The sequence below is a fragment of the Ascoidea rubescens genome, assembly GCF_001661345.1.
Source record: "Ascoidea rubescens DSM 1968 unplaced genomic scaffold ASCRUscaffold_1, whole genome shotgun sequence".
Classification (NCBI taxonomy): Eukaryota; Fungi; Ascomycota; class Saccharomycetes; order Ascoideales; family Ascoideaceae; genus Ascoidea; species Ascoidea rubescens.
In genome coordinates this window covers 1,765,246-1,785,143 of record NW_017962913.1, presented here as the reverse complement: position 1 = coordinate 1,785,143, position 19,898 = coordinate 1,765,246, and the positions used below count along the sequence as shown (strand labels likewise).

General features: G+C 33.7%; 7 protein-coding genes across 7 annotated transcripts; 2 read left to right on the top strand and 5 right to left on the bottom strand.

Moving 5' to 3' along the window:
• Positions 1-728: 728 nt before the first annotated feature.
• On the bottom strand, positions 729-3,006 carry ASCRUDRAFT_78929 (uncharacterized protein; the record flags this gene model as incomplete). The annotated part of the gene is made up of 3 exons (XM_020194313.1): positions 729-788; positions 1,753-2,842; positions 2,990-3,006. The coding sequence occupies 3 exons, from the start codon at positions 3,004-3,006 to the stop codon at positions 729-731; spliced, it is 1,167 nt and encodes a 388-aa protein (XP_020050273.1).
• A 268-nt stretch (positions 3,007-3,274) lies between these two features.
• On the top strand, positions 3,275-4,544 carry ASCRUDRAFT_73692 (uncharacterized protein). The gene has a single exon (XM_020192399.1). It carries the CDS (start codon positions 3,316-3,318, stop codon positions 4,192-4,194), a length of 879 nt encoding a protein of 292 aa, XP_020050272.1. The 5' UTR covers positions 3,275-3,315; the 3' UTR covers positions 4,195-4,544.
• On the bottom strand, positions 4,114-6,583 carry APC4 (anaphase promoting complex subunit 4). The gene has a single exon (XM_020188516.1). It carries the CDS (start codon positions 6,521-6,523, stop codon positions 4,196-4,198), a length of 2,328 nt encoding a protein of 775 aa, XP_020050271.1. The 5' UTR covers positions 6,524-6,583; the 3' UTR covers positions 4,114-4,195.
• A 203-nt stretch (positions 6,584-6,786) lies between these two features.
• On the bottom strand, positions 6,787-9,003 carry ASCRUDRAFT_68014 (uncharacterized protein; the record flags this gene model as incomplete). Its single annotated transcript, XM_020191464.1, has 1 exon — positions 6,787-9,003. One exon carries the CDS (start codon positions 9,001-9,003, stop codon positions 6,787-6,789), a length of 2,217 nt encoding a protein of 738 aa, XP_020050270.1.
• Positions 9,004-9,897: 894 nt separating this feature from the next.
• On the bottom strand, positions 9,898-10,488 carry MPD1 (protein disulfide isomerase MPD1; the record flags this gene model as incomplete). The annotated part of the gene is made up of 1 exon (XM_020189415.1): positions 9,898-10,488. A coding segment is annotated over one exon (591 nt), but the record flags the coding sequence as incomplete, so codon positions are not given.
• Positions 10,489-10,772: 284 nt separating this feature from the next.
• MNR2 (putative Mg(2+) transporter MNR2) lies at positions 10,773-12,851 on the bottom strand (the record flags this gene model as incomplete). The annotated part of the gene is made up of 4 exons (XM_020190150.1): positions 10,773-11,258; positions 11,430-11,788; positions 12,092-12,300; positions 12,766-12,851. Coding segments are annotated over 4 exons (1,140 nt in total), but the record flags the coding sequence as incomplete, so codon positions are not given.
• A 758-nt stretch (positions 12,852-13,609) lies between these two features.
• Positions 13,610-19,752, top strand: ASCRUDRAFT_100750 (uncharacterized protein). The gene has a single exon (XM_020188515.1). The coding sequence runs from the start codon at positions 13,851-13,853 to the stop codon at positions 19,599-19,601; it is 5,751 nt and encodes a 1,916-aa protein (XP_020050267.1). The 5' UTR covers positions 13,610-13,850; the 3' UTR covers positions 19,602-19,752.
• Positions 19,753-19,898: the final 146 nt, after the last annotated feature.

The window sequence follows — 19,898 nt, the reverse complement described above, 5'->3', positions numbered from 1 at the left end:
AATAATAAATCTAATAAAACCAACATAAGATCCATATTTCAAACTCCAGAAAGAAATTCTCAAAAGAACATTTTCAACAATAACAACAAAATCAAAATAAACGTCTTTGAGTCAAACAAAAAACAGACCCCCTCTCTTTCTCAAAATACCCTAAAAATTAAAAAATCTCCAAAGAAAAAATCCCCAAAGAAAAACAATGTCCTACTACAAAATTTATTACATTCAATCAACTCAAACACAATTACAAACCAGTCCACTCAACATAATCAACACAACCAAGATACCACCCATAACAACTGCAACTTGGATATAGAATCCATTCCCACACTCTCATCTCCCCTACAAGACATTTATGACAACTATACCCCAATTACAAACGACCATTTAAACTATTTCTTTAAAAATTCCTCTACCTCTTCTTCTCCTCCTTCCTCTCCAAATAAAAATAAAAGAAAATTAGACCAAGACTTGCTATCCAATATAAACAACAAACTCGATAGCCTCTTCTCTTTTAAAAATATTCCTAATCTTACTCTTGATTTCCCAAACTTTTCCGATTCAAATGATCTCGATTACTACTATAATAATGATATCAATAGCGATACCAATAATGATACCCATAATAATGATACCCATAATAATGATACCCATAATAATGCCAACAATGATACTCAAATGATCGACATCTCTCACCTCGATAATGACAACAATACCGATAATGAAGATGCTCAATCTCTTTTACTCACCCCTCCATCAACTTCAATCCATCCCAATTCCTCTAAAAAATTCTCTGATCCAATCAAAAAATCTCCTCCAAAAGAATTTCACTCAATTCCAATTCAAAATCTAAATTCTATAAATAAACCAAATTTATCCTTTAATACAAATAACAACAACTCAAAACAACCTTCTTATATGATGGGAACAATCAGTTCTCAATCTAAATCAAACCAGAATTCAAGTTCGAAATCAAATCCAAAATCAAAATCAAAACCTTCCTTAAAAAGATTATAAATCTCTTCTGTATTAATTTATCACTCGCTTTTTATATAAAAAATTATTTTTTTATCTCATCTTATCTCATCTCACCTTACCTTATCTTATCTTATCTTACAATACCCTCCTCAACTATCTTATTACCTTTTTTTTAATCGCAAGTAAAAGGCTTCTAATTCTTTAATTCCCATTATTTTATATATTATAATTTTATATATGTTGGATTATAAGCATATTACTATGTACATTACTTATTTATCTATTTTACATAAAAATTGTTTTCAAATAAAAATTAAAAAAAAAGTAAAATAAAATAAAATAAAATAAAGAATAAAACTAAATTCTATTCGATACTATTCCATAAAATATTGTCAAAATAATTAACATAAAACTAAATTTTAATAGTAAAAAAAATCAAAGAAAAAAAAAATGAGTGGGACCATAAATGTAAGCTATTAATAATGAAATGAAAAAAGAAAAAAATACATGATATTACGAACAACAACAATAAATTTTTTTTGGAAAAGGTATAAAACAAGTCAAATAAAAGCCAGCAGATAATTTAAATCAGGAAATTCAATAAAGGAAATTAATTTGAAATTTGATTATTAAAAAAAATGTCTTGTTTTTCCATTAGTTGAGCTATTTTCATTACAACTTCTATTACCAACTGTTGAAATTTTCTTTCTTTGGGGTTTCCTTTTCGTTTGTTTCGACTTTGGGTAAATTTTCTTCTTTGATTAACACAAACTCAACATCATTTATATCGTTTTCCGAAACATTGATTGTTTCAATAAAAGATGATTTTGATGAAGGCAAAATTGATTTAACTCGATCGATATCACTGCTATCTATACACCATCCATCTGGAGGAAATTCAACAAATATTTTCAAGTATAAATCACCCTTGCTATCATTTTTGGAATTTTTCAATGGCATACCTTCGTTTTTAACTTTAACATATTCATTTGGTCTTAAAACAGTTCCCTTTGGTATTGCTAGATTTAAGCCTCTGCCATCTAAATGTTTTACAACAATTCGACTAAATCCACACAATGCTTCTTGGAGTGTGACATGTAAATCAGCATATAAATCATCGCCTTTTCTTGTAAATACTGGATGTGGTTTTGCATCAAAAGTTAAGATAACATCTCCGGACTCTTTATTTAAAGCCTGGTCTGATTCGCCTTTTAATATTATTGATTCACCACTACTGCTACCCTTTTGAATATAAAACTCCAATATTCTAGTCTCTTCTTTTACACCACTGCCCTCACATTTTCTGCATTTATCCTTTTGTTTGTAGATTTTACCCTTTCCATTACATGTTGAACAAGCAACATAATCTTGAGTCACTAAGCCAGGACCAATACGACGAATTTTGTTCACAAAACCTTCACCACGACAAGTTGAACAAGTTTTTGGGGTCGCTTTTAATTTTGCACCGGTTCCTTTGCAAGAATGGCATAGCAAATCTCTGGTTATAGTGAACTTGATGACTTTTCCTCTATACAAGTCTTCGAGGGTGACTTTGACATTTAATTCAGCGTCGTCAGTCTTAGTGGGGGGCTGATATTGTTTTTGAAATCCTGGAGGAACACCACCATTCACACCATCAAAAAAATTGAAAAAATCCTCTGGGGTGAAGCCTGTACCACCATCTTGTTCATCATAAAAATCATGAAATCCATTAGGACCATCAGCAGAACCATAGGTGTCGTAGGCATTTCTTTTGTTTTCATCAGATAGCACTTCGTATGCTTCAGATAGTTCCTTGAATTTGATTTCGGCCTCTGTCCTAAACTCCTCAGAAACCTTGTCAGGATGGAACTTCAAAGCAGCTTTTCTATAGGCCTTTTTGATGTCGACTTGGGCAGCAGTTCTATCAACGCCTAATATCTCGTAGTAATCTTTATCCAGAGCCACTGTAGAAGAAACAAGTTTAAAGTTAGGAAAAGAAACAGAGAGTTAGTGAGTGAACAGTCAAGAAAACGATAGTTGAAAGAACATACTCTTTTTTTACAGGAAATTATACAATTATAGCGACTATATACAGAACAATAAATATATTGGGATGGTATATCAGAGTTACTAGCCTCTGCTGAGAGCTGGAATTGATTGGAATTGATTGGAAATGAATCTGATGAGAAAAAAATAATAAAAATTCTAAAATCAAAAATCTCAAAAATCTCAAGTCTCAAAATTCAAAAATTTCAAAAATTCCGTTCCTCCAAAACCCAGCTGAAAATCATTTTCTCAGCTCCATGAAGCAGCTGAAACAGTACTAATTGATAAAGAGATCGCAGGCCCCTGTTGCAAATGCTCGAGCTCCAAAGGAAAAAGATACTCTATCTCTACAGGAACATCCACAGGTCAATCAAGCTCCTTCCCTTGGACAAGAGAGCCACGGCAAACCTCCTTCTGTTCCAGAGAAAAAGCTTCGACAGAAAGGTGATCAACAACTTGGAGTACAGAATAGATGCAGCAAACAACTCGCTTGTAACAATAGCACAGGCATTGAGTGGAGACCCTGAGCCCTTTGAAAAGATCCTAGAAACAGCCTTTGTAACTGCTGTTGGGCGCAAAGGCGCCGAGCCAGGATGGTTGAGTGTCTTCAAAGCCATACACACAGATGAGTTGTTGGAGCTTTGGCCAACAGAATCAATCTTGAAAACGTCCAAGGACAACAAGCCCTTTGTGCTCAGTGCTGAAATAGACCCAGCCAAAACAGAAGACTACTCAAGAGAGGAGATCGTCAAGTACTCGTTGGACTTGCTCAAGTTCCTCAAAAGCGCCAAAGGAATGATACATTCCAGAAACCTTGAGCCAGCAGCAGCAGTGATTCCTCTCACACCATTGGGGCTTCCCATTGCTGAATGCAGACACAAAAACTTGATCAGAAAGAAGATACGGTATGTGAAGCAGCTTTTCATGACATTTGTTCCAATGCATCCCTTTTGGTTCAACCACGTCGAGGACATTATCGACAACAAAGACTTAGAAGAAATAGCACACAAAATCGCAAAACTCAATAAACTCAAAAACAATGGACTTGTGATGAAAAACCGCTTTGTGCTACATCGCTATGAGGCCTTTATCAAAAGACAGTTTGTTATCTTTGGCAATAATCAGTATCTATTATCTAGAACTAGCAATAGAAAATACCAAACAGCTGAGGATTGGATTTTTGATTCTTAGATTACTCATTTTCAATATTATTTTCCAGATCATCCTCTGGATCGTTTTCAGGCTCACCTTCAATATCGACTAGCATATATCTTTGCAAATCATTTTCTAACAAACAACCAATACGTCGACCTTTTCTGCCATTGAAAATCATTGAACTGGGGAGAAAGTCACCTTCAAACAATCGTTTTCTAATTATATTGCTGTCACTATTAGCCTTGATTTTGATGCATATATCTTTTTTTGAATTTCCGATTGTTTCTTCTATTTGGCTCGCAGAATAATCTTGTTGATAATTTGTATAATAAATTGTAAATAAATGTACTTTTGAATTATTTTGATCTAAATATAAAATCACAATCTCCAAATCATCTAGAAAATCAATGGAAAGTATTTCCCCATTTTCAATTATATTATTCAAATCAAACAAAATGGTGATTGTTTTCGTGAGTTTACTATCACGATCCTCTAATTTATATAATTTAAAAGATGTCAAATTTGGATAGGATATCACATAAACGTCATAAAATTTGTTAACAGTATTATAAATTGGTCTTATTTTATAAATTGAATCTTTATTTTGGCCGTCAAGTTTATCTAAAATTATCGGCTGATCAAACGAAATATGTTTCTTAATTGCAAGTTTGACGTGATTTAATATTTCTGAGATTTGATTATATATTTTGAACGATAATTTTTCTAAATTATTGACATTATCACTGGTATTAGCAATAGCATTATTGGTCAAAAAATTGAAAATATTAGAGTTATTTAAATATTTTGTAATATAGTTTGCAATATCTAAAGTTTTAACATATTGATTACTATCATAAATTGGATCAGATGAATTTAATTGATTAATAATAAAACCTAGCCAGGTCATAAAGGCATCAAATAAATTTTGAATATTATTAATTTTTAATATAAAATTATAAATTTTTCTTAATAATTTTGAGATTGAATGTATACAACTATTGAAAAAAGTAGGATTGAGACCTAATGGTGATCCTCTTTCCTCCCATTTCGCCAATCCATTTAAATTCGATAAATAAACTAATAGTCGAATTAATGCTTGAGTTAAAAAGATGAATAAGTTTTTACGAATATTATCGAAAAAAACAGTGCCTAATCTAATCCATTTTTTAAGATTTTTTTCACCAATGTCATTTTGTAGCCAATCCTTTAAAGAATCATTCATCATTCCAGTCAATAATAAATTATAAAGTTCTATAATTGAAGTTGAATTGTTGTCAAATTTATCATTTAAAATTGATATTAGTTTTAAATTGAATTCTAAAAAGGGAGCACAATCATTTTTAATTAATGATATTGACTCTTTGATATACTTTAAGATTGCCAATATTTTTGTAAAATTTAGTGCAACATAATTTAAGTAATTTTTAAAAAGTGATATAAAATTTAAATTCAATTTCAAAATTGATAAATATTTTTTGTCATCTTGACTATTATTGTCGTTATTATTAGAAACTGATAAGATTAGGTGATTTTGTAAATCATTAATTGAAATTATATTTAAAACTTTGATTATTTGGAAATCCTTTGAAGAAAAATAATTGACTTTTCCAATATTAAATAAACCAAATATTGTTATATCAAATGATAAATTTTTATAAACTAAGATTAACAAATCTGTTTGGTCTTCATTTGATATTTGATTGGAAGAGAGTGAATTGGGCAGAGAATCTGTCAATGAGTTCAACATTGAATCTGAATTCAAATTCAAATTTAATTTGGAAAAGTTCTCAATGAAATTATTAGAGGTGGACTTAATTGTACCATCTATAGCCAATTTTGTAGTAAATATGCTTTCAGTAGAGGCATTTGGTAAAATCGATAGATTTGGCAAAGATTTCGAAACATCAATGTTGAATAAATTTTCAAAGGTTGACACATTGGATAAAGGTTTTAGTCTTATGTCCCAATTAGCGATTTCAATTATATTATCATCATTATTATTATTATCACTGAGATTTTCGTTCTTGTTTTTATGCTGATTCTGGTTATCAATAGTGGTTATAAGTTTCCCATTATTTGAATCATACAATTTGCAAATTCCATCGGCGGTTATTAAAGCCAATGATTTTCCATCAGGTTTCCATAGTAGCTCTTTGATAGTTGAGTTCCTGATTGATAGATTCCAAACCCTCTGACCATTGATCCTGTAAATAAAGATATTCGAGTTGTTGTGGGATAGCAAAGCAAAAAGATCCATTGTTGGACACCAGGAGAATATCTTTGGATCGATTGCTGTGGGTAGAGCCTTCTCAGCGATGGTTGGAAAGTCCAGCGTCTCATGGTTACAGGAGCTGGGAAGTAGCATTTCCTAATAATTGCACCAAACACACACACTTCAATTGTACTTTCTTCCAGATACACACTCTATCTGCTGCTGTTTCTGAAGTCGAAGAAGAAGAACCACCCAACGCTGCTGCTTCTTCTTCTTCGCCTCACAAAACAAAACACGCTTCCGCCGTGGTTCGAACCGCTCACAAAAGCTGGCTCTGCAGTCCAATTCGGAAACTGAGAAAGTGGTTGTGGGGTATCGATAATGTGTATAATAATGTGTATAAAATACTATATTCACTATTTAATAAAGACTGTCTTGTTCAAGGGAGAGCCCGTACTGTTTTGCATTCTCTGAAGCTCCATCACTACGCTGTTGATATTTTTCTCACTGTCTTCATACTGTCCATTTGAATTGTTATCCAAAACTGACAAAGATTTTCGTAGCCTAAGTTTGTTGTCATTTACATCTTCACCAAGACTTAAAAAATTGCTCAAGCTCTTTGATTTACTTAGCTTTTTGCTACTGTGATTCTCTTTTTGTCTGATTGTAACACTATCGTCACATATTATTTTGTTCAAGCTATGTTTCGCATTAAACTCTTTTATTTTTTCATCCATTTCCAAATACTTTTGTGTTTGTTCATCACTTGTATAGTCGTCGCATTTTGATGGTAGTCCATGTGTTTCTGCTTCATAATACAATTCATCGTCCTCGGTATCGTAAAAGTGATCATGTTTATAGAAATTGCTCTTTTTAGTTGACGACGACAATACTGAACATTCCAAAGTTTCAACAGATTTGGCATCCCTAATCCGTATCGCATGATATATGCCATTTTTACTATTATTGTTTAAACTCATGCTTTCATCTTTTGATATTTCATTACTTTTGCTGTTTATTGGAAGAAGAGAGCTTGCATTGAAATTATTAATTCTCATACTTTTACTCTCATTGCTGTTTTCATTATTAAGAGAATTTAAAGTATCCAATGTATTCAAAGTACTATTAGCAACACCACAGTCGTCAGCATCAAAATCAACATCATCATTAGGATTTTTAGAATCTTTAGTATCGCCTATCTTATCTTTTTTTCTGGTGATCATCAAACTCAAATTTATACTATTTCTTCTTTTGAATTTGGATTTCTGCTTTTTATTCACAATTTCATTTATTATTGATTTATCCAAAAATTCATAATTATCTCCATTTAAGTTATTCAGATTTAAAATTTTGTTATTATTTCCATCAATATCTTCATTAATGTCATTACTATTACTATTACTATTACTATTACTATTACTATTACTATTACTGTTACTATTACTATTACTATTACTATTACTCTTATCATTATCATCATCATTTTTGTTACCATTACTATTGTTATCGTTATTGTAGTTTTGGTAATTTTTATTGGTTGTATTGTAGTTATACAAAAGATCAATTTTATTATAGTCATAATCGTTAAAATGAATATCATTTTCAGGATCAAAACGGTTTTTACTATTTTGTCTGAATAGTTTAGTTATTTTCTCCTTCAATGGGGTGGTTTTTTTTGGCTCAATAGTTAAATCAAATGGTATAGCTTTTAAATCTGCTGATAGTTGTCTACCATCCGTACCTAAATATCTTGAGGTTAAAGTCTCGGTATCTGTCCCATTACCATTGTCATTATTATTAGTCTGACTTCTTTTAAGTTTGAATGAACTACTAAAAGATAATTGAGATAAAGCACTGGATATCGAATTTCTAGTTCCCAACCTCTTTTTAATTGGTGAATTAAAATTCGACGAGATTTTTGAAGAAGTTAGTGAAAGGTTGTAATCATCATCATTATCATTATTAATAGTAGTAATATTATTATAATTATCAGCATTATAGTAATTTGTATAATCAAAATTATTAATTTTATCATCAATATCATCACTATTCAACCTTTTGTCATTTTTATTATTTTTGTTATCTTTAAATGATTTGTTTTTAATTGGTTTTAAAATTTTTTTAATCAAAGCTATAATAGAATTTTTCTTTTCTTTTTTTTCTTCTTGATTTTCAATAATTGAAAAATTATCCCCATTGATAATACAGGGCGAATCATTAAGAGAATTATAAGAACCATTACTATTATTATAATCGTTATTAAATGTGTTATAATTGTTTGCATTTTTATATTTTGATGAATAAAATCTTTTAATAGTTAATGTATTAAAAAATTGTCTAAACGATGAGTTTTTATTTTTGGGAGTTTTCTTGATGTGAAAATTCATTGAATTATTTCTGACAAAACTATTGTTATCACTGACTTGATTGTCATTATCATTATCATTATCATTATCATTATCAATGCTATTGTTTTTATCATTATCATTTTTATTATTTGCAATAGTTAAAGGAGGTGGAGAAGGGTATCTTGAGCAGTGTCTAATATAGTGCTCATTGTAATAAGTATCATTAGATCTTTGATCATTTTTAGAATCTAATTTATTATAAGAGGAATAATTGATAAAGCCCATTGTTAGGTTAAAAGCAATTGGATCAAAAAGATGGTGGATTAATAGCTAATTCTAATAAAAAATTAGTTGTTTTAAGAAAATAATTAGTCAAAGCATGAAAAGTTTGATAAAAATAAGTTTTGTTTTTATTCATATAAAGCTGAGAAACAATCAAAAAAACAAGAGGAACACCCATTTGTGTCATGTAACCAGTCTATCTCCAAAACAGAAAACGCAGAAGCAAAATTTTCTCAACACAAAAGTTAACGCCATGTTATTTAACAATCCGGATGAATTTCCTAAATCATATTAATAACAGTAATAATAATAATGGTAGTGATAATAACACTAGTAGTGGTAACAATAGTAGAAATGGTTTGAGAAGTATTTTTAAACCGAGGTGCACATCTGAATTTAAGGTTTCAGCCAATAGAATCGTTTCATCAGATGATGTTTATTAGCCTTATTTAATGTATATATCGAACAAGCAATTTATCTTATTTTATTTTATTTTATTTTATTTTGTTTTGTTTTGTTTTGTTTTATTGGTTTAATAACTTATAACTCATCATGATCGTTATCGTCTTTTTTGTTTTTTTTATTTTCTTGTTTTGTTTTGAGTTTTAAAGATTTTTTAATATTTTTCCAGTCCTTTTTCCCAGCGTTTATAGCTTTTAAAACTTCTGCTTTATCTGACCCAAAACCTTCATATGGTTTGATATTATAATTTTTTGAAAAATAGTTAAAAAACCCTTCTTTAGATAATTGTTCATTATAAATAGTTGGTTGATTTGAGCTATTGTCATAAACTAAAAAACCTGGAGCGATATCTTTAATGTCTTTAGCGTCCTTGAATAAATTTCCAAATTTCTCTAGAAATTCCAGTTTGTTTGAATTCTTTAGTTGAAAAAATCCAAAATCCAAAATAGACAAATAATCGATGGCTAATGATTTTAATAAATTTGACGCTTTATCCTTATCAGTGACTAAAACTACTTGAATTCTATTGTTATTTTTAGTATCCTTAACCCATTTATCGATATTCTTCAAACTTAGTCTTTTAACATAGTTTTTGAGTCTGGTTAATAGAAAATCACTTATGGATTTGAAATTTCTTTCACCCAAGTATTTTTCATTTGCAGGAGAATGTTTAATCTGGACTGGAGAATTAACGTCATATTTAGGCGGTCTAAAGACCATCAATGTTGGAAATCCTTCGATCAAATACTCAGCACACACTTTCTTGTTTTTATTCAAGTCACAATTAATAGCTGCAACGTTCACGATATCTTTCAAACCCCTTGCTATTTTTTTGTACGTTCCTTTCAATCTCTGGCAATGGCCACACCATGGAGCATAGAACTCCACAATCGAGGTATAATTTGTATCTAAAATCACCTCTTTGAAGGTAGATGCACTCAATTCATACACCTCACTGCTAGAATAAAACCCATCATCAGCCAGAGCAAGAAGGCCCAAACTCAAACTCGCAAACAAGAAACACAAAAACGACTTTACACTGGATAGTTTCATTTTCTGGTAAAGAATTGCAAGTGTGTTCGAAACAACAACTGAAAAAGTGGCAGCTTCTTTACTGAGATGGGGTCACTACCATCGTACTGGATCATAACCATTACACTGGGTCATAAAACCCCACCCATATCTTTGGTTTTATTTTCGGTTTATTTTCGGTTTATTTTCGGAACTATTATTAACTTTTAGCAAGGAATATTATCATGGAATATTTTATTAAAGCGAGCTAATTTTGCTAGTTTATCTATATATATTATCTAAGCGATACCCGAAACTCTCTTAGCATACACATAGCAGCAAAAAGCAAAGAAAAACATAAAACTAGTAATGGATACAAACCAAACCAAACCCTCGTGTTCCTGTCCTGGAACGATTACGTTCATTCCCCATAATCCTGTTATAACATTCATAGGCAAGACAACAGTACCAAGAATGGTTATCTTACCAAGAACGTCATTCATATCGTTGTTAACCTTTGTCATATCAATATTTATTTGAGCCAAATAATTGGAATGAGATCTTGCAAGCAATTTTTCGTTGTGGTTTAGGTTTTGGACCATGGTCAATATATGGTCTTGAATATCACCAAGAAATATAGCGATATTTTGACCCAGAGTTCCTTTGAATTCCTCAGAACTATATCTTTTGCTTAAAGCTTTGATAACATCTGCTTTTGAAGCTAGTAATCTTGATAGAGACATTACTTTTTTACGGCATTCACCAATTCTCTTTAACATGTAACCCTTTCTTTGCCAGTCAATTGTGCTTGTTGATGATGTTGAATTTGTTGAGGATGAGGTTCTGGAAAAAGTTGATATTGAGCTTCTTGTTGATTTCTTATCAAATGAATTTCTTCTACCTCCACCAGTATTTTTAGTGAGTCTTCTTCTTAATTTGCCACTTAAAGTGTGGACAGATCTTCTAGCTGAGATAATATCTGCGATATCTGAGTCTGAATCCAAGTCTGAGTCTGAATCTGAATCGGATGAATAGCCAGAGTGCATTTTAATAATTGCATCTTCAATTGAATTGACTTGTTCTTCGATATCTTCGACCATTGGACCGAATGAATCAGTAATATCATCAATCAATGCATAAGCGATCCAATCGGAGGAGACCTTTAAGTAGTCTCTTAGTAATCTTGCTCTTCTTCTGACGTTGACAGGGTGGGGAGTTGGAGAAAAGTGGAAAGTTAGGACACCATTTTTGAAGACGACAATGTAGACATTCAAGGGTTCTAGTTCATCTTTAAAGTAGTATTTTGAGCCATAGGCTAGTTTTCTTTCCTTTTTCAACAGTTTTCTCCTGAGTTCATTGATTCTGTCTTCGTCAAATATGGAAGTATTTGATCTTGACATGTTCAAGGCGTTATTTGGGTTATCAAAGAAGATTTGCTCATAGTCGTTTTTGGATTGGTTTCTTTTGTTGTTGAAGAACTTTTTAAAGTGGTGTTTGAGTTTGTTTTTAAAGGAATTTTGGTTAGATTCTAGGGTGTTTGTTAGATTTTCTAGAATTTCTTTGTTTAATTTTTCGGAGTTGTATTTTCTTTTGAATCTTTCTTGAACAATGTCGAAACTTCTAAAGCAGATTAGGTAGTAGTCTTTAAATAATTCTACCTTTTCTCTGGTTTCGCCGAGAAAGATGTCTTCAGTTGTTAGAGGGTGGATGCCGAAGGCTTTACTTAGAACTTTCATTTCCTCTTCGGTTGGATTTAGGACGTCCAACCAAAAGGGGATTAGGGTGTTATTAAAGTTGTTGTGAATTTCATTTTGATCGTCATCAATTCTCAAGTTATTAGTATCGATCGAGGTTGCCTTTGAGGTTGCTTTTGAGTTTTGTTTTGAGTTTTGTTTCGAGTTTGGATATGAGACAGGAATTGAGTTAATTTGAATTTGACTGATATCTTGATTAGGATCATCTGGAATGAAACCATTTTGATTAAGATCATTTTGAGTAAGATCATTTTGAGTAAGATTATCTTGAATGGTATCATCTTCAATAAGGTCATCTTGAATGAGGTCATCTTGAATGAGATCATCTTCTTGATCAATATCATTTTGAATAATATTTTCTTGAATATTGTCTATAGAGGATGGCGAGTTTAGGTTAGTTGAAGCAGAGGAAGAAGATTTTTGTTTTTGTAGTTTTGGTAAATTAGAGGAAAATTTTGTTAATGTGGAGGTGTTGTTGTTGTTGTTGTTGTTGTTGTTGTTTGAGTAGTAGATTGGTTTGAATAGATCAGCAAAGGACTGGTTTTTCTGGAGTAGGCCGGAGATGGTAGGGGAGTGGATTGTTGAGTCTAGGTCTTCTCTGAAGTAGGTGAATCTGAATTGCTCGACACTTTTGCCATCTAGATCAAAGCCTAAGGGCAAGCCTACGGGTTCGTAGTTGTAGAAGGAGTTGAATTTTTTTTTTGATTTCCAGGAGGATAGTTTTGGGGGTCTTAGTTTTCCGTTGAGTAGGTGGGGGTCTTGATGTTGGGTGTTTGGGGAGTCTTGGTTGATGGCAGATTGTAGGAAGGAGACGTTGTTATTGGGAGTGTTGTTCGTGGTGTTGTTGAGAAGAATGGAGTTATTTTTGTTGATGTTTTTGTTGATGTTTTTGTCGTCGATGTTTTCTATTAGCGGGTTTGAAAAGCCGACAATATGGTGGTTGAGATCGTTAGTTCTGATGCTAATCGAAGATGCTCTTGAGATGTCGTTGGAGGAGGATAAGGTTTGTTTAGTGTTGATGCTGGGGGTAGTGTTGACGATGTTGGGGAGGTTATTGTTGGGGGTGATATTGGGGATGTTAGATAGGAAAAGGTTGTTTTGGTCTCTTAGGGATTTGATTTCGTTGATTTCATTTTTGTAGAATTGGTTGAGAAGAGGTAGATCAGGCCAAGATTTCTTCTTTTTGTAGTAGGGGTGGGCCAGATTCTGGTTTAGGTTGGAGTTTAGATTCAAGTCGATTTGGAAATTTAGATTTTTGGTGTTGTTGTGGGCGTGGGAGTTTGTGTTTAGAGTTGGATTTAGGTTGTTGAGGTGGAACTGATTTTTGGATTGGTTTTGAGATTGTAGTTTTGATTTCGATTTTGATTTTGATTTTGATTTCGGAATGTTTCGAGGCGTGTTGGTGGTGGTGTCGGGATTAATGTTGGCGGGACTGTCGCTAGAGCTGATGCGGTTTAAGCCGAAATTTGAGTCGTAGTTGATGGGCAAGCAGACGTCGCCGAGAGAGGAGTTGTCGAAGGAGTTTGATCTGGACAAGATCTGAGAGCCCTCAAACTCGTAGTCTGAGTCGAGAAAGTTGTCGTCAGAGGAAGAGGAGTCGATGGGTTTGTTGTGGGCGTGAGAATGGCGTCTGAGAAGGCTGAAGCTGTTGCGGGTGGGGTCGTTGGCAGTGGCAGTAGTAGGAGCAGCAGCAGCAGCAGCAGCAGCAGAAGCAGCAGCAGCAGCAGTCGTGGGATGGGGGATTGGAGGATGGGGGGTTGTGGTGTGGGAGATGGTGGAGTTGTAGAACAAGTTGCTGGGGGTGAGGAGGGACGTGGAGACGTTGTTTCTCTTGATGGGATTGTTGGGATTGCTGTTGAAGTGGGAGGAGGGCTGGAGCGAGCTGGAGACGAGCTGGGACTGGCGGCTCAACCACTGCTCTGTGTGGGAAAGAGGAAGCAAGCTGGGGCTGGTGTCGCCGGCGGGCGAGGAACGCGGTTTTTTGGAGGAAAAGGGCGCCATGATCGGAAGCAGCAGCACAGACAGCAGAGCAGACCTGAAGTGTCTGAAACAAGGCGCGACCACGTGACGCGGATCAGCAGCACTTTAGAGCAGCAGTGCGAGAGAAGGAAGGTGTCTGTGCTGCCAATGTTGATCTCAGACCTCTTCCGCGCGCTCGGGCCTGAGCCGCTGGTGCAGCACGCGCCGTTGACGCAGGAGGCGTTGTTTCCGGTGCGTCGCTCTCGTCCCTGCGCTTTCGACCTCGACCCCAGGACCCAGACGCTTCTCTTCGGCAGCACGCTCAGCAGCTTTCTCCCCAGCTCTGGCCTCAAGAACTTTCGCATCCTCGTGGCCCAGGACGCCGACAACTCCTCCATCCCCCACAACCGCTACTGCTTCTTGTACGACTCCAGACGTGATCCAGCCTACTCGGCTCTTTCCGGTGGCGACAATCCTGGTGCTGACAACGACAACGATAATAACACCAACACCAACAATAATAACAACAATAACAACAATAACAACAATAACAACAATAACAACAATAACAACAATAACAACAATAACAACAATAACAACAATAACAACAATAACAACAATAATGATAATGATAATGATAACAATGCTGCTCCTGCTGCTCCTGCCGCTTCTGCCAATGCTCCCTACGATCCTATGTCTGCTCTCTACAAAAACATCTCTTTCGACGCCTACGAGCTCTATCTCCTCCAGTTCATCTTTGGAACAGACATCATCAATGCCACCGACACCATCACAAAGTACCACATTCTCAACAACACCGGCAAGCATCTCAACAACTACCAAGACACCACCAACGACATCATCTCTTCCTTCTCCTCCACCTTCTCCCCTTCTCTTTCGCCCTCCTTCTTCACCTCCAACCAGCACCATCCAGCAGCCGCTCCTGATAACGACATCCACCACACTCCCCCATCCAGCGACTTGGACAACCAACAAAACAACAACGAGAACGATGTCCACTACAAATACCAATTGCTAATCACAAGGCTATTCTTATTCAAACCTGATTCTTCCATATCCAGCAATCCCAACAACGTTTCCTCAAGCGACCCCAAGCAAAATGCTGATCCGCTTTATAAAAACGATAGAAACAATAAAGACAATCACAATAATCTCCATAACCATCCATGCAACTCTGACAATTCTGCGAATCCTGCCTACAACATCAAATACAACATCAACACAATCCCCTACTCCAACAAACCAAGCAACTACAACCGCCACGACTCTACTCGTTTGTCCATCTCCTTTGTCATATCCCTCGACTCCCTCCAAATGATCAACTACCTCCTCATCTCAAACCACTTGGAATTGCTCAAATACCTCAACGACCTACAACTCATCCTAATAAAACACCTCTCAATCCTATTCAACTCTCAATCAACCTCTCCCCCTTCTTTCCACCCTTACTACTCAATCGACAAAAAAGTCTACAAATCAACACATCGCAAAAGAGTCCGTTTCTCCAAATTCTTGCTTCAATTGAAATTCCAAAACAACCTAAATCTATACAACAACTTTTACAATAACCTCCTAAACCTAATCAAAACCCCAAGAATCCTTATCAACCTTATCTACTTAGAAAAAATCTTTCTATCAAATTACACCCCTCTATCCAATGCCAACACAAATCTCATTACCAACAACAACAACAACAACAACAATAACAATAACAATAATCACTATGATTTCTTTGATTACAATAAATACAACCAGGTCGTATTGAAAAATTTCGCCTACGAAATCACAAATTGGTTCAAAAATAAAGAAAGCAGATACTACAACAACTTCAACTCATATTATAACCAAAACTATAACCAAAATAACAACAAACCTTCCTTCCTAGCCTCTCTTTTTTCCATCATTATCCCCCTAAGATACCAACTAGTCAACTCTCATCCCGCTGATAAATCAACAAACATCATCAGAGTAATCATCCTCTCCTCAAACCCTCCAATTGCACAGAAATTAATCTTCATCTTATCCTCTCTATTCCCAAACGTTTTATTCGACTACAAATTTGATTCCGCCTCACTTTCCAAATATCCTTCTAAATCAAATTCAAAATCGGATATCACAAATCAAAAAAAAAATTATCAAAAAGTCCCCAATATCCCTCATCACAACAACAACAAAAATAACCACAACATAGATTTACCAATTGCACAGAAATTTGATAACTTTAACTCTAATCACATTCATAACCACACCTCCATCTACAGCCACAACTCCATCTACAACCACCAAATCTTAAAGCAAAAGAAAATATCCCCCAAAAAAAACACAAACAACACTCTGACAACCTTCTCCCAATATGATCATCCAATCCCAACAACCGCCCCAATTATTGGCTTACCAAATTCAATTCCCTCTCCTGGCTCTCCCCTATCCCCAGTCTACAAATCAATGCCAATAGCTCAACCTTCCTTTTCAACCTCAAACCCATTTGTTGTCTCAATGTCAAGAACAAACTCATCCAATATCAATACCGCAAATGATACTGACGCTGATATCGATAATAACCTCGATAGCTTAAGCAACAGTTTGAAACAATCTTCCTTTTTCGATAACTTCTCTTCCAATTATTCCTCAAATCAAAATGCTGCAAGAAAGCAAAATTACGGTCTTAACATGTTTGATAAATTCTTTTCCTTTTCCCAAAATAATAATAATAATAATAATAATATTGATAACATCGATAATAGTGATGGCAATAATAATTCCTATATAAATAATCCAAATAACCTAAGCATTAATAAAAACTCATTCTCTCATTCAAATAAACCAACAACATCTTTGGGCTTTGATACTGTTTCAAGCTCTCTTAAATCAAATCTATCTGCCTATAGAACCCCCTCTCCCGCCATTGATTATGATGATTATCCATGGGTTACAAGCCTAACTCCTAGTGGAACTAACAGTATTAGAACCGCAACTTTTTCAAATCCCCAATTAAATCAACAAACTATCGTAAATCGTAATAACAATCAATCTTCCAATAACGATCTTTATCAACATCCCTATTTATTTCAAAATCAAAATCAAAATATCTATTCCCATAGATATAGCGAATCATTATCATCAACTAGAGCCTATAAACTTAATAAATCAAGTATTGAATATTTAGTCCCAAAACATCTACCTAAAATTGATAGAACATTTTCCTTATTAAGAAAAATTCATTTGCCAAATGAATTTCTCAGTTGTGATAAATTATCATCCATTTCCTTATCTACAAAACAATTTTCAAATTCAGCTTTGGATTTTGATTCAAATTCAAATTCAAATTTAAATCTAGATATAAATTCAAGCTCAACTACTGTCAATCAGCATTTTTTGGAAAATGAAATCTTGAATCCACCATTTAATAAAAAATTTTTAATTGTTGAAAGCGATTTAGACGCATCAGATAAAGTTGCCCATGATATATTTTTTGGTACAATAAAAGAGAAAGATCGCAAAAGATTAAATTTTAATCAAACCGACTCAGTTTTGCTAATTGATATCAATGAAGTCAAAAATGATGGAAATAAATATTACGTTAGTTGTGATTGTGATGAACTTGAAGATTTGACTGATAATTTTAATTTCAATAACAATAAAACTGGTATTCATAATAATAATAATAACTCCGATATAAGTACGGGAAAGAAAATTGCGCATAAAAAACCTGAGAGGGATGAAAATAATCTTGTTAATATCAATAATATTAACAATAATATCAATTTGAGTGATGGTAATTGCAATTACGAATTTTTCGGCAATGATATCACAGCGAATCCTATTAATATCGGAGAAGAAATAAATGATGGGATAGATTCAAATATTAATAGTTATACAAGTGATGATTTACCGGCATTTTTTGATTCAAAAAAGAACAGTTTTGAGGAGAAAAACTATTTAAAGAATGAGAAATTTTATTTACCTCAAAAGGAAAAATTGTTACCACCAATTTGTGGATATGTTTCTGAATTTTTGCCCGAATTTTGTATGCAAGCATGTCCATTGAATATCGAAAACTTGGATCAAAAAATTTGCACAGTTATGAAATTGGATTTAAATTTCAATGATTTTATTCATAACGAGGATTTTAAAAAGCAAAATAAAGATTTGAAAGACATATCGATTAGTAAGACAATTGTAATTAATTTGAATAGCAAAGATGTCACAGAGTATGAAATATTAGAAAAGAATCCATTTTATAAAGGTAATTGTGAAGGACCTAAGAATGATAAAGGTAAGAATATTAAAAAGAATAAGACTAAAAATGAAAAAGACGAAATTGAAAAAGAACTTGAGCGGGATAGAGCTAGAGCATTGAATAAACTCAAAAACGATAATATTGAGAGAAGTTCCAAGGATGTAGATAACAACGTCACAAATGCTAATTCTACCGCTGGTATTAATAATAACAATAATAACAATGATAATACCAACAGCAACAACAATAATAACACTCCAATTAATACTACTACTACTACTACTACTACTACTACTACTACTACTAATAATAATAATAATAATAATAATAATAATAATAATAATAATAATAATAATAATAATAAAACTAGCAACAATACTGTTGGAAGTAACATTACTGGAAATATTGGCAGAAATAGATATTGGAGAAGTGGTAGCAAAAATGGTAAAGAAAATAACAATGCAAATAATGATGGACATATCAATATGAATTTAAACAATAACAATTATGGAAATGTAAATAAGGGTTTCAATGACGGTGGTGATAATTTATCGAGATCATTTAAAAGTCATTTTAAAAGAACATCTTCTTTTTTCTCGTTTTCATCGTCATCAAACCCCTCAATATCATCGTCATCGTCATCATCTGTTTTCTTGAATTTTTTTGACAGTAACGAAAATTTTAATAGTTCTAATAGTTTTAGCAATGTTATTGAGCAAGACTACATAAACAAAATCAACCCATATGTCAATGGATATTTTAAGTTTGAAGATAAAACGTTTAGTTTCATCAACAGAAAATTGGTTGGCTATGATGGGCGAAACTATTCCAACCCAGAGAACAAAAAAAAGGTGCAAGAAATCGACAGGTTGGTCAATAAGTTGGTGCTGCTAACAGAGGATTACCAGTATGACCGGACGAAGTGTGAAGAAGAAATCGACCTTTTCACTGAGATATTGAGAAACGAAGAAACAAGCGACTTGGAAACAGCCAATGGCGACGAGTATATGAAGGACGTGTTGCTGAATGAGGTCGACGACGAAGATGTGAAGCTCAACCAGATGCACAGCCTGATGAGCATTGTCAAGCGATTGGATCGAGCTTACTTTGAGAAAATGCAGTTGTTGCTCGACGAGATTGTATCTGTGGAGTAGGTGCTATACTATATACGATTATTTACAAGCTATATTATTTTTATACTATCCTATTATACTATTTTGTTATACTATTTCATTTTGCTACTTATTAACTCTCTATCAAAGGTCTCTTTCACATGCCAGAGAGCTCTGTTGGGCTCAGAACGGCCTCTGATTGGCTGACCGTGGTGGTGGATCAGCTGGAAAAGAGCTTATAAACATATAAAGGCTCTTCTCTCGAGCTTTGTCTGAGCTGTTTGAATCTCCTGTCGTGCTGCTCAATTTCTCGATTCTTCTGCTTCTCCTGTCTCTTCT

Bases quoted from the DNA above. Each gene is read 5' to 3' on its own strand.
- ASCRUDRAFT_73692 (XM_020192399.1), top strand. From the start codon at position 3,316: ATGCTCGAGCTCCAAAGGAAAAAGATACTCTATCTCTACAGGAACATC.
- ASCRUDRAFT_100750 (XM_020188515.1), top strand. From the start codon at position 13,851: ATGGCGTCTGAGAAGGCTGAAGCTGTTGCGGGTGGGGTCGTTGGCAGT.
- APC4 (XM_020188516.1), bottom strand. From the start codon at position 6,523: ATGCTACTTCCCAGCTCCTGTAACCATGAGACGCTGGACTTTCCAACC.